Source organism: Rissa tridactyla, chromosome 3 (genome assembly GCF_028500815.1).
Source record: "Rissa tridactyla isolate bRisTri1 chromosome 3, bRisTri1.patW.cur.20221130, whole genome shotgun sequence".
In the NCBI taxonomy this organism is placed as follows: Eukaryota; Metazoa; Chordata; class Aves; order Charadriiformes; family Laridae; genus Rissa; species Rissa tridactyla.
Genome location: NC_071468.1, coordinates 95,519,802 through 95,533,330, shown reverse-complemented (window position 1 = coordinate 95,533,330; position 13,529 = coordinate 95,519,802). Strand labels below are relative to the sequence as shown.

The 13,529-nt window shown below is 40.5% G+C and overlaps 1 protein-coding gene across 5 annotated transcripts in view; it reads left to right on the top strand.

Annotated features, from left to right (window-relative positions):
- The window catches only part of ADGRB3 (adhesion G protein-coupled receptor B3), a 466,080-nt gene that overhangs the window by 2,822 nt on the left and 449,729 nt on the right, over window positions 1-13,529 (top strand). For 4 of the 5 annotated variants that reach the window (XM_054196749.1, XM_054196748.1, XM_054196745.1 and 1 more), the window contains exon 2: window positions 371-1,139. In XM_054196749.1, coding sequence (XP_054052724.1) covers window positions 386-1,139 — 754 coding nt within the window. In that variant the 5' untranslated portion in view covers window positions 371-385. Of the gene's footprint in view, window positions 1-312; window positions 1,140-13,529 lie in introns of those variants that run through there. The other variant, XM_054196747.1, reaches the window with a different exon arrangement.

Genomic DNA, 13,529 nt, shown 5'->3' with positions numbered 1-13,529 from the left:
AATAAATAAGCCTCCTTTTTCTTGGTCCGCCGGGTAAGGCGCCTAGGTTTTTAGCTAAGTTGAGCGGTTCTAGTCCACGCCATGATGACTACATCCTAGACAGGAGAGGACATTCCTATTAATAATCTAATAGATGTTGTTTTTTAATTTGGCTGTGGCAGACTTGGCGGTGGCCATGGCCACGTGATGGCGCTGTGCACACGGCAGCGAACCCGTCCCTGGCGTTATAAAATAAAAATTACCTGCCCTTCTTTCTGAAAGGGGCTCTAACTGCAAGCTTGAAAACAGCTGGCTCGGATGTTGGAAGGAGTTTGGTTTTCAATGCGTGAGGAATTCTACTTGCATTTTTATTTCATTTCATCTCCTGCAGGCCAAATGACATAGGATGAAGGCTGTTCGTAATTTGCTGATTTATATATTTTCCACCTATCTACTGGTTATGTTTGGATTTAATGCTGCCCAAGACTTCTGGTGTTCCACGTTGGTGAAGGGGGTCATTTATGGATCGTATTCTGTAAGTGAAATGTTTCCTAAAAACTTCACAAACTGCACTTGGACACTGGAAAATCCAGATCCGACCAAATATAGTATTTACCTGAAATTTTCCAAAAAGGACTTCAGCTGCTCCAACTTTTCCCTCTTGGCTTATCAGTTTGATCATTTTTCCCATGAAAAAATAAAGGATCTTTTAAGAAATAACCATTCTATAATGCAGCTCTGCGATTCCAAGAATGCTTTTGTATTTCTGCAGTATGATAAGAATTTTATTCAGATACGCCGCGTCTATCCTATCGATTTCCCGGGATTACACAAAAAAGAAGACGACCAAAAATCCTTCTTTGAGTTTTTGGTGTTGAACAAGGTGAGCCCAAGCCAGTTTGGGTGTCATGTGTTATGCACTTGGTTGGAGAGCTGCTTGAAATCCGAGAACGGGAGAACCGAGTCCTGTGGGATCATGTATACAAAATGCACCTGCCCTCAGCATTTGGGAGAATGGGGAATAGACGACCAGTCTCTGGTGTTGCTCAATAACGTGGTGCTGCCCCTCAACGAGCAGACGGAGGGCTGCCTGACCCAGGAGCTGCAAACCACCCAGGTCTGCAACCTCACCAGAGAAGCCAAACGGCCGCCAAAAGAAGGTAGGTGCTTCTTGGAGGGGGGGCTGAATCCCACACCGGTATGTAGGTGCTGCTGCCGGCTCTCCTCGATACTCCCATTCATTTGACTTGCTCTCTACTCCGGCTCGCTTCTAGATGAGGCAAAAGGGCTGGAGAAGATGCACACTCCCTCAGGGCAGGGAGGGCTGCGTTTTCATTTCTAAAGTGGCTGAATTTTCAGCATATAGTTCTGCTGAGGGCTGTTGAAACTCCTCATAAGTAGGTTCCATCTGTTTTCAGCCCCCATGTACAGTAATGCCCACAGGTGGCAAGGCAGGAATCACTCTCCCCCTTGTCACCTTTTTACTGCAATGACCCGACTACAAAATCTTGTCCCTCTTGATACAATCCCTTGACTTTGCAAGGAAAACATTTCCAAAGGCATGTGGGCAACCTGACTAAAAGACCGGGAGATTTACCATGGTCAGGACACCTGGTCTGCACTCTGCCAGACCTCAACAACCTAAAAACAAACCAAAAACAAATGCAGTTCTTCAGGGTGAACCCTTTGCCTGTGATGCCTGAGGGTGTGAGGCACCATGCAGAGGCAGGACATGCTGTTTTGACCTGCTGGGAGCTCTGCCTCCAGGAGATGAAGGCTTGGAATCTCATAGCAATATTAGTGAGGGGGTGGTTGATGTGATAGTCCCGGCAGCTGCTTCATGTCCCTGCTGGAAAAGGAGGGCTGTGGAAGGGTGGGAAGACAAGGGTCCAGCAATTATAGCTGCAGCCTCTGCCTAGCCCCTCTGCTTCGCACCTCCTGTTTTGGCCTCCTGACGTGATTTTGGGAAGCGCATCGAGGGGAGGTGAAAGGCAGAGAAAGCATAGTCTGAAATTAGATGGGGGCCTCTGTCTGCAGCCTATGGGCGAGGGGGTCCTTCAGAACAGCCATGCGGGAACAGGGTGGGGGGATGTGCCCCTGCGGCAAGGGATAAATCATCAAGCCCAGGGTATTGCATTTTAATGCAGGAAATGTTCCCTCTCTCCTTGTTTTCTGCATAGCCACAAAGCTCCCAGTCTGTGGCGAGGCAGCGCCAAGCTCCCAGCCCCCCCCTAATAGAAGTTGCTTTGTGGAGGAATGTAACATTGACACGTTGTTAGGAGAGGATTTTCTTTAAGGGCAGCCAAGCCCCAGTGCTGTGGGAGAAGAAAAGCTGAACTTGCTCCAGCTGCCGCGGTGCCAGCGGCCGCGGGCAGGGCCGGGATGTGGGGGGGAAGGAAGGGTCGAGGGACACTTTTGGCGTCCTGCAGGTCAGAGCCTCTCCCAGCACCCAACAGCTCGGAGCCCAGGAAACACACCGATCTTTAATGACAGGGAAGCTCCTCTCCTGTAAAAAAAAAAACCTCCCAGAGAAGCCTGTGCAGCGACAGGGACGGTATTTAACATCGTTTAGAGATAATTAGTGCCCTGGGAGGCGGAGGCAGCCCCGGTCGCGGAGCCCGGGGGGCAGCAGGCAGAGACGCGGCCCGGGGCGGCGGGGGGAGAAGCCCCGGGCGCTGCGCGGGGGCGGCCGCTTCAGCTCGCCGCGCAGGGCGCTGCGCGGGTGCGCAGGGGCTCTCACCGCCCGTCAGCGGGCCGTAAAAGTTCGGGGGGAGGCTTTGGTCGCACCCCCTCCACCTCCGTCCTGTGTGCCATGGGCCAGGGCCCGGGGAAGCCAGGGAGCCCCCTTTAGGAAATATAAACGCCGCAGACCCAAAGGCGCGTAGGAGCCGCAGCCGCGGTGGGGCGGGCCGCGCCGCGTAAGTCTTAGCGGGGCCCCCGCGGCGGGGAGGGCGGCGCTTCTCCCGCGGCCCCAGCGCTGCGGGAGTCACTCCCACCGTGGGAGAAAGGCGCATCCTCCCCTCCACACCTCCCCCCCCCCCCCCAAAATCCCCCCGGCGCTGGTGCCCTTCCTTGGGTACCGCCTCGTCGGTGGGGCTGGGGGAGAGGGAGCGCTCGCACCGAGGGATGCACCAGCCGCCGGGGGCCCTTCGCACCGCTCGCAAAAATACCGTGAATTCCAGGGGGATGCGTGTCTCCCATATAAAACACCTCTTTCTGAAATGTGCTTCGTGGAAAGAACAGTTTAGGGCAAACAATTACACCCACCACCACCCCACACCCCCCCTTAAATTTTGAAACACGTTTCCAGCATATTTTGCTTCCAATATCAGACATATTTTAATTCTTGCCCCTATTTGCGGGTTTTCCTGGATATCAGCTTGAGAAACGGCATTGTTGGGGGGGGGGGGGGAATTTTGTTTGGTAGGTGGACGTTTCCTTCACTTGTTTGTCAGTATACTGAGAGGGCTTTTTTTGGTGTTGCTGAGAATTTTAACAGTAATGCAATTATTTCAATGTTTTATTTAGTTACTTTAATGCACTTGAAAATTGTTCATCAGATTGTTACTAAAAGTTATAATCAGTCAGCAAATTAAGCCTCATGGCACTTCTCAGTAGTATTATGCTCTTTGTCTTCCACTCAGTGTTTAAATCATTTTTCCCCTTTCCTGAGATGGCCAAACATCTGCAAGAGAAATGTGTTCAGTCTTTGTTTTCTGTACATATAGTCATATTTATCAAGCGCATCACTCAGTGTATTTGTATGTATAAAGCTGGTTTTTGGTTCAGTTGGAGGCTTTATTGAGGGATCAAAATGTAGAATATTCCTGCCACAAACATAACGCAATTCATCACTTGTGTCAGCAAACATTTAGGCAAGAAATGGAAATTTTTTTTTTCACAAGCAATCTGGTTCAAGTTAGATTGGCACAGCTAGCAAAAATAAGGTTGACCAACAACTAAGAGAATGGTTTCTTGTTGTTAGAGTTCATAATGGCAACCAAAAGTACAGTCTTGTTAGTGTAATTTGAGTTTTAAGGGGGATAGCGGTTGCCTGTCACTGTGAGAGTGCTGCAGACTTGGTGAGATTGTGTTTTATGAACTCCTGTGTTACTTTGAGGTTTGGTACTGACATTGCCTAGCAGTGACTTTTAGGAAGGAACTGCAAAGACCTGACAGCTTTCTACAGGATTATGCACACCCTCCCATCCTTCAGATTTGCTTTCATCAAGCTTCACTGTATGAAGTGCAAAATCTTTTCCAAAAACTATTTCCAGTCACATTTTAGAATGATAATGTAAATAGAGAGCATTTAGATTAAAGCCTACTGTTTCTTTTTTGAACCCCTGAAGATTTTTACAATTTTGAATATGATAAATGGCTTAGGAAAAATGGATTAAAGTCATTATTTTTCCTTTTTAAAAAAGTGTTGCATTTTACAAAAGATGTGACAAGTGTACAATGGATGATTGTGTTTCTCAAAGTGCTGAAGAGTGTTGAACAATAAAAGGAACTAGGTCAAAAAAGGAAACTGTAACTATTTTTTTTTTTTTTTGAAGGTGATGGTTTGGAAATATGTGGTTTAATCGGCATTTCTTCCATAGGCAGATCATCTTTGGTGTCACTGATTAAAGCCATATTCAAAGTTGCCACATTTGCACCAAGACCTAGTTTCATTGTATCTTGATCCTTTCCCACAGCCTTCTATCTGAGGTGCTTAGCCTGGATCAAAGCAAATAGATCTCAATGAACACTCTGGCAGGGGCCAGAATTTAAGGGCTCAGGGGAATTTGTCCTCTTGATCTTTGGTGCTGTGAGTGAAGTATCTCATGAAGTTTCTGTCAATAAAACAGGGCTCAGTTCCAACTTTTTTGGACTTGTAAGGCCTTTGCATGTAGTCAATCCATTCAATTTTATGAATGATGATAATAAGAACACAAAAATATATTTTGTTATTGTGACTACTACAAAGTCAAAATATTATTGTGGGGTTTTATCACAGTTATTTAGGAAATAAGAGAGAGTTTTCCCCTGTGGTTTACTGCCATATCTGACAGGGGCCCTCATAAAACGAGGAAAATAATTCTTTCATCCTCTTACTTTCATCCAACAGAAGAAAAAAAGATATTCACATTAATGAAGTCTTGGCATTTGGAGTTCCAGGCTTGTGTGTCTTGTTCAGTCAGTCTAAAATGATTTTAGTAGGGATTTTTAATAAGTAGGGTGGAAAAGTAACATTGGTCTACTTTGTCACAAATTCTAACAGCTCACTGTGTACCAGCATCTTAGTATTCAGGAACTGATTTATTTTTTTTCCCTGATTTCAGATCCGAAATCAACAGGGACATCTTAAACAAGGATTTCCTATAATAGATGTCTCTTTAAAACAATAATTTATGACACAGTGTTGAGTAATAGCAGGATGTAGATAGTTTTGCAAAGCTTCCATGGCATGTATGCATTTATTTATATGTGGTTCCATGAATGCCCACCTCCTGTTGCACATGTTTAAGATGAATTTATTATTTATATGTGGTTCCATGAATGCCCACCTCCTGTTGCACACGTTTAAGATGAATTTATAATATTCATCACATACCCAGAGTGCACGAGCTGGCTGAGAAGGCTGGACGTCCCTAGTCACAAAGCCATAGGCAGTAATAACACGTCATAGCATGGCTCCATCAGAGGATTTAAACAGTTAAATCAGTGCAGGATTTGTCTAGGAAGATCAAAAATTACAAAATGGAGTCTAACGACCTTACGCTTCTACAGGGATATTTAATATTTAGTGTGAAACAACTATTTGAGACTAAAGCAAAATTTAGAAAATCTAAAATAAATAAATCTGTTGCCCAGAACATTGAATTAATACAGTAACATACTTGGAAGACTCTTAATAATTTTTATATCCTGCTGCTTGCAGTGGTTCTTTTATTCATGAGTTCAAGGGGAGAAATGAAGGTGGCCACTAAGGAAGAACAGGCTTTTTAATTTTGCCTGAAAGGTATTTTTCATTATGACTTATAAAGTACTGTTTAAAAACTTCAATCTGATATATTAAAATAACATGTTACCATGCAGGTTACGAGCAGTTATGAGCAGTTTGTTACACACTGTTATGAGCAGTTTGATCTAAGTGAAAATCTAGAATGTAAAGAAAAATAATTTCACTTTAAATAATTTTTTACATTAATATTGTTCCTCCTAAAATGTTCATTTCCAAAATCTTTGTGTAAACTTTCATAAAATCAGTAAGAGACATTGGTTTCTTCTTTATGTGTCTGGTTCCCAGTTGAAAGAAATGTTTCAAAATCTCCCATGGATTCCAGTGTGCTTCATATAATGCCCTCTTTGACTTTGCTAAAAGAAAATTATTAACCTAAACATTTATATTCCTAACACATATTTGGGTCACTCTGGACCACTCACCACTGATGCTTTATCAGAGCCATGCAAGTTTGATTTCAGATTCTTTTTTTTGAAATGATGCACTATAAAAAAACCTTAATGATCAGAATCTCTTTTAATCAATAAGCACTACCTTTGTTTTCAAGGAATATATGCTATTATCACTAATGATTGTACTTCAGTTTGTAGTGTATTGATCATTTCCACTTGATTTACTTCAGTACACTATGAAACTTTTTCTTTTGATGTAAAGTTTAGAAGTTTGTGTGCAAGAGTAATCAGCACTTCGTATATGTGCACTGAATTTGGTGGGATTTGGATCAATCAGTAAGTGAATTTTCTGATATCTTAAAAAAAGGAAAATGCCAAGACAATTTCCTTTCTAGTGGGAAAAGCCTATATAAATGGCTTTGCTTCCAGTTATTTAAATGCTTTATTAGTAAATGTACTTGGTTATATATATATATATATATGTCTCAGTGGTAATTTCTTTGGCATCACAGATTCTATCAGCATTTTGTTCAGAACGTCTCAAGCTAACAAGATGGCATATTACTTATTTTGTGGGAAAGGTCAGCCTACTGTCGTCAAATATTTGCCCTGCCTTCAGTGAGATCACAAATGTATAGGATCTGAATACCGGTTTGCATGAACCCATTGCTTGCTCATGAGCCCATGGCTTCAATGAAATAGTATGTTGGAAGCTGGGTTATAACCAAACCCAGGATTTTGGTTCCCCAGACTGCCATTTTTCCTTGAATTAAACCTCTATTTATGTGCACTGTTGCGCATCAGACATTGTGGAGACCTGCTCTCAGCTGGGGACGAACGCTGCTGGAGACCTCCACTCTAAAGAGCACAGAACGTAAATAGAAAACATCGATAAAGAATGGGGATATGATATAAAGAAATTAAGTGACTTCAGATTGAAGTCAAAGAATATCCAAATTAGGAACAGAATTCTGACTCTCTTGCTGCTGGGTCCAGTGAACAAGTGCTCGATAGTACCAAGCCCTGTACCATCAAATATCTCAGACCAGTCACGTCGCTTTTGTTTGCCTTTCTCGTATTAGTAAGCTGTGCCGTTTGTCTTGAAATACTTCAATTATATTTTGTCTGGGTGGACAGAGTATGCAATATGTTTACTGCATTTTAGACCTTGTCCTTTGATTTGCTTGTGCTTTTGACAAATGTGGCAGTGTTCAGGTGTAGAACAGCCATTAACACAAGCTAATGGTGATTCTGTTTACATAGTGGGATTTCAGTTATTAGGTCTCAGCAACATTACATGGAATTATATTATGACATAATGCAGGTACTGCATTTCTTATTATTATACAGTGTTTTATACCTACATATTTATATTTTATACATTTATATAATACAGTGATTATATATAATACAGTGATTATATGATCTATTACATTTAATAGGTGCTCCTGTGCTCTTTTTAAAGCAATTTATCCTCTTCTGTTCAAATCTACCCATATTGCTGTTTTGTTTAGTTTTCTATTTGCAAAAGCATGGAAAAATCTGCTTTGTGTGTTGGTATACACAGCGGAATTTTCAGAGGAGACTTTCTTTTCCTCTTCTTAGGGAATTAATTTTATGAAGTTTATTCAGTTGTGTTTTATCAAAGGATTCCAACTCAAAGTTGTTGTAGTTCTCAAATTGAAGTTTAGCTGTTCATTTCTAAATATGCAATAATTGTAATAAAACAAAGGTCACTGCAGAATTCCATTGAGCATTATTTGCATTCACTGTTAACAAGAAATATAAAATGCTCTTTAGGATAGAGGAAGTTGTACATGATATAAAGTACAAATTTACAAATTATGCATCACTGATTTATGAATATTTCAGAGTTTGAGCCCTTTCTGATGCTAGTTAAATCTCAAGAGCGAGACAGTCAAATTTTTCAGTTATTCTCAGTTTTGTTAATCTCTTAGAGAAGTTATAAATAAAGTTTTTGTCAAATTACTGACACATTTTTCTGATGGACTAGCCAACATCAAAATTAATAAAAACAATCTATAATAATAAAAATAATCTATAATAACAGTGTACGAGACCAGCGTCGTTACTTTACTCTGCAACAACCAAATTATTGTCCTTACTCAAAGCAAATTCCCTGTGCTATCAATATAATTTGGTCTAAATGAAGATTAGATTAGAGCCCACAAAAGAGATGTGAAACAGCGATAGCATGTGTTGCTTCTACCAAAAGCAAATTATTTCATAATTTGTATTAAATCTATCCTTTCAAACTTCTTAAGATTTTTTTTTTCTCTGTAGTTTTACTTTTGAAACCATGCTTGACATTTGATAGAGTGAAGCAGATGCACTTAAAAAAAAGCAATTTTGTAACTGCTTGCTGCATTTGCGTCTCTTTTAGCTGGTTAGCCTATCTCTTTATGTGCTGTACTTCAGCTTCTGGCTTTTGTTCTTCTTCATTATCTGAAGGGGAAACAAGGCATACGACATACTCAAGTTAGTATTTCTTTGATGGTGCTGAAAATGCATGCAACTGAAATTTGTAAGCAAACTATTTTCAGTTCAAATTTTATTTATGTCTCCTTGAAATGGCAAAAACACAACAAAAAGTATAAACTTTGAATACCGTCCATTTTTTGGTAGCTTGACAGAAAACTGTTGACAACAGGGAGAACAATGTGTCATCCCCTTTTGGGCAATTTTCACCAATTTGCTCTTTTATTCCTCAGGAGATGTAAAGCACATAGGGAGCTGGCTTTGGTTCCTGTTGTTCTTCTCCATGTGATGATTGCTCATTCATCAGTTATGCCGAGACAGTGTTTGCTTATAGAATGGTTTATAACTTTCAACTATAGCTGATAGTTGTGTGCTATTGGACGGCTTTGCTGTGAGGGATGATAGAGGAGGGGATGAAGGATCAAGAAAGCAATTCTCCACCTCTTAGCTGGGGAAAATGTTTAGCAGGACTTCCAACCTTACCACCTCTAACTGGCATAGGAAATACCTTATGTTAAGTGGAAATTAACTGAAGTATGTTACCAGATGTTGTTCGTGAGGATCTGAGATCACATTGCTGCTAAGATGGCTCTGATTTCACTTCTTTCCCTTCACTGAGCTATGTCAGCACACCAATCAAGCAGAAAACTCTTCACGTTGGGTTTTTTTTAGTTGGGTGGTCTTCATGTTGGGTGAGCGTTCTATGAAGGCCCAGCTGAGCTTCCATTGGTATCAAAAAGTGGCACAAGAAAGAGCTGGAGAGGAACAGTGGTGCTGGTTCAACCAAGTTTAGATTTGCTTAGGCAAAACAAAACAAAGCAAAGTCTATCAAAAAGTGCCCAATACATGTTACCCTTGCCCATTCTTTTCCACACGTTAGCAGCCAGTTACATCATATCGTATTTCTAGGCAGCTACACCAGGTTTTGGTTATAGTATTACCGGCGGATCCTTCAAAATAGAGTCCAAGATACGTGTGTATCCAGGGCTTCCTGCTGACCATTAGAGAGTGGTGCAGATTGCTGTGAAGGCGTGTAGAGAGTGCTCGGGGATGAGTCTGCAGAGCCCTTGGAACTCATTCCTGTAGTGCAGCTAGAAAGGGCTTAAAGTGCTGATTAGAACATCAGGGAACTTAATTCATGCTATTTATTGGTTGTGAGGAATAATTTTGTACATGTTTCATGCACGAACACTTTTTCCCAAGGGTTTTGGAAAATCTTACGTCTGAAGATTTTGTGTGGAATATTTCTTTGAATCCTAAACGATTCACTTTTTCTCATACATTGTTTGCTTCTCTATCCTATGAATATATCCTTTGCAGTCCCTTCTGTACTATATGCATAGAAGATGTCAACTGTCTGCAAAGCTGGGCACTTCAGCTTGAATTATAATGAGTTATGTTTTTATCCTTGGAAGTGTTTTGTTTGTTCTGTGGCATTGGCTGATGTCTGCAGTGATTGGCACACATACAGATGCTCCGTACTGTTAGGTTTGAAGGTTGATAGATGTACTTCACACTGACAAAGGAGAGGAGGAAAAATGTTCAGCACTGCAGGTGTAATGTGAGTACAGAGCCTAGTCCAGCTGGTCCCGTCTGCACCAAATGTCTAGGAAGTCAATAATAATACAGAAAGTAATGTGAAGGTTCACTCTCCTTGGGAGGGAGGAGGGTGCCAAGGGTAGAATATCAGCCAATCCCAACTGATAAAGTTGTCGGAGTTACGTGTAGGGCCATAGGGCTTCAGCTGGTTGAGCTGTTATTTGGGTTCATAAATGCAATAGGTATGAGTTTCACCTCTTGAAGCAGAATTACGATCATAAGAAAAGTTTATAGCTATTGTCCTGAGATAATGTCATATACTTAAAAATAATTGGAGCTGGGCCTGGAACTGATGTTTTTCTGTCTTGTAAATAAATGTTCAAATTATTACATATTCGTTCTCTTTAATCCACTGAATTTTCAATTTATCCACAAAAATTGGGACAGCTTCAAATTCGGGAAAAATTGAGAATATTCCTATTCCTTGACCAGACAGAACCTTCTGAGAAGTAGAGCCACCGAGTCCAGATTGTTCCAGGTGCTGCACTTGTTTACAGGGTGTTCAGGTCTGAGTTGGCAGCAGATTATAAAAAGAGGATGCCATTGTAAAAGCAGGATACCATCTCTGGCTGTCGTTCGTGCAAAGCTTGGTCAAGCAGGTGTGATCTAGGACCACCTTTTGGATTAGGCCTTACTGGTAAACCAGTGCAAATGACTCTCAGGAGTTTGCTACCTCTCACAGCTAAGGGAATGCCCAGACCCTTGTGTGCACCTCATGCATGTCTCTTATGGCTCTTGGACACCAGCAGGTGTGGCCTGCCCTGGGATTAACATTTTGGAGGTCTCCATTTTGGATTTAGGCCTTGGAAGTGATGATGAGGCACGGAAATTTATTTGATTTCTTTTGTAAATACAGCTTCAGTGCATCACTTCTTTTCCCTGTGGTACTGTTGTAACAGTAGTGACTTGCCTTCTGGTGATATTATGGGGATAAACATGTCAAAGTTTGTAGTTTGCTCAGTAATCACTATCATACAGGTACTTAAAATATATAGATTATGCCATCACTGCTAAACCTGAAACATTTTTTTCCCCCCAAAGTTCTGATGAAAATCAAATCCATGTTGTCTTCAGGTATTTTCTGGTGCTTGGAGTGAAAGTGTGATTTTATTGGCTGTTTTGCAGATGAAATATGTGAAGGGAATGAAGCATTCTTACATTTATCTCCTATTCCATGCTTCTAAGGTTTTGGATAATGGATTTTTGTCCATGTGAAATCTGAAGTGTTGCAAAAAATAGATTTTAGTCTGATAACATAACGTGTACAGTAAATATACAATAAAAGAATTTCTGTCATAAATAAGACATGAAGGGGAACCCAAGCACGCCAGGGTGTAGCATCTAAATATTTTTCAGACATGACTAAATTCCTGCTTTTGTGTTCACTTGTACATCATTAATCTCATTGAATCAACAGGATTATTCATGTAAATGGGATTTAATCAAAAGCAGGTTTGCCAGTAAATGCCCTCAACTGAAAATGTGCACATACCTAATCAATATTAGAACAGGAAATCAGTATTTTATTAATAACAATAATTTCTCTAAATATTATTAATCACGTTAATTATAAAAATAAATATTAAATTACCACCACATAATTATTGATAATTAATAATGATGAATTAATAGTGAATTGACTATATATGAACTGTTTTATGTAATTTGGATAAATACCTTAGTTCTTGTTATCCTAGAACCTAGTTTTGTCCTGTTCCCAGGTCTGCACTGCTTTAACTGGGCATCAGTGTATTCTTTATTAGCTCTGGGATCCTCAGTGCCCCTCACTGACCCTGCCAGACCTGTGCTCCCCTGCACTGCATCCAGTGTCTCCTGCTTGGATGCTTAAACCATTCTCTCATTGCCATGGCTGTGTTCTTCTGCATTGCATCGTTATGCTGGGATAATAAGTACATCATTCTGTACAGAATAACTGTTTGCTGCTGCCATCTATAAAAAGAATATGGTTCCACAAAGATGAGGAAAAGTTAAACACATCAGCCAATAGCTGGTTTGTCATTTAGCAAGCTAAATAAAGCTCCAGGAAGAACAAGAAAAGTTCAGACAATACTTGACATGCCCCCAGGCTTTTTAATGGCAGTGGTGGTGCTCTATTTGTTGGGATACAGGGCTACACTAAAACCCATTTAGAATTAATCAGCAAGAATGGCACTGATTAGCATCATTTTATTTTTTTTTATTTTTCCCTTTCTGTTGAATGTGTCCAGGAGCTGCCATGGAATTCGTTACAAATTTCAGCATTCTAAAGCCTGCATCTTTTTTTTTTTTTGTTAGATGAAAGTAAAAGTAGTATAACCTTATTGATTTATATTTGACAAATTGTATCACAGTAGACACATCTGGATAAAAACAGGAGTCATTTTAGTAGCAGCTGACTGATGTTTAGCTATAACTGACACAACTACTGTAGGAATAGATGCTTCTTAATTCTTGGGGGTTTTTTGTGTAAGTTTGGCATTGTATTTGTCTCTATTTTTTTCCTTTCACTAAACATTTTAAATATATATGTGTTTGAACACAAAATTGACAGTCCTTTAAGATGACAGCCACAGTCAGGGAGTTTCTTCCTAAGAAAGAGAAGGCATTAAATTATGAAGTATTGGAGGACAATATTCATTGTAGTACGAGCTGTGGAAGAATATGTGGCCCTAAAAGTTGTGAGTATTTATAGTAAAGGTTATCAAAAAACATGACAAAAAGATCATTTTAACATCAGAATTCATAGTTTACTTAGATGGAATGAGGTGACACTGCAGAAGCAAGCATGTAGGATGTTTTGGTGAACTACCAAAACAGTGTTCAGCAATTATTACCTTTCAGAGGTTGGTAACTGCTATTTTTTGAAATCCTAACTGAATATCTTACAATAATACTGTGACATAGTGTCAAAGGATTTTTTACATTTCTAAGGTCTGCTTTCTTTTGTGCGTATACTTTGACCACAATATTTCACTCCCAACAGTTGGGTATGGAAGATCTCAGAGAATCATTTTGCATTAAAATCAATGTGGATCTTTTCAATGATCTGG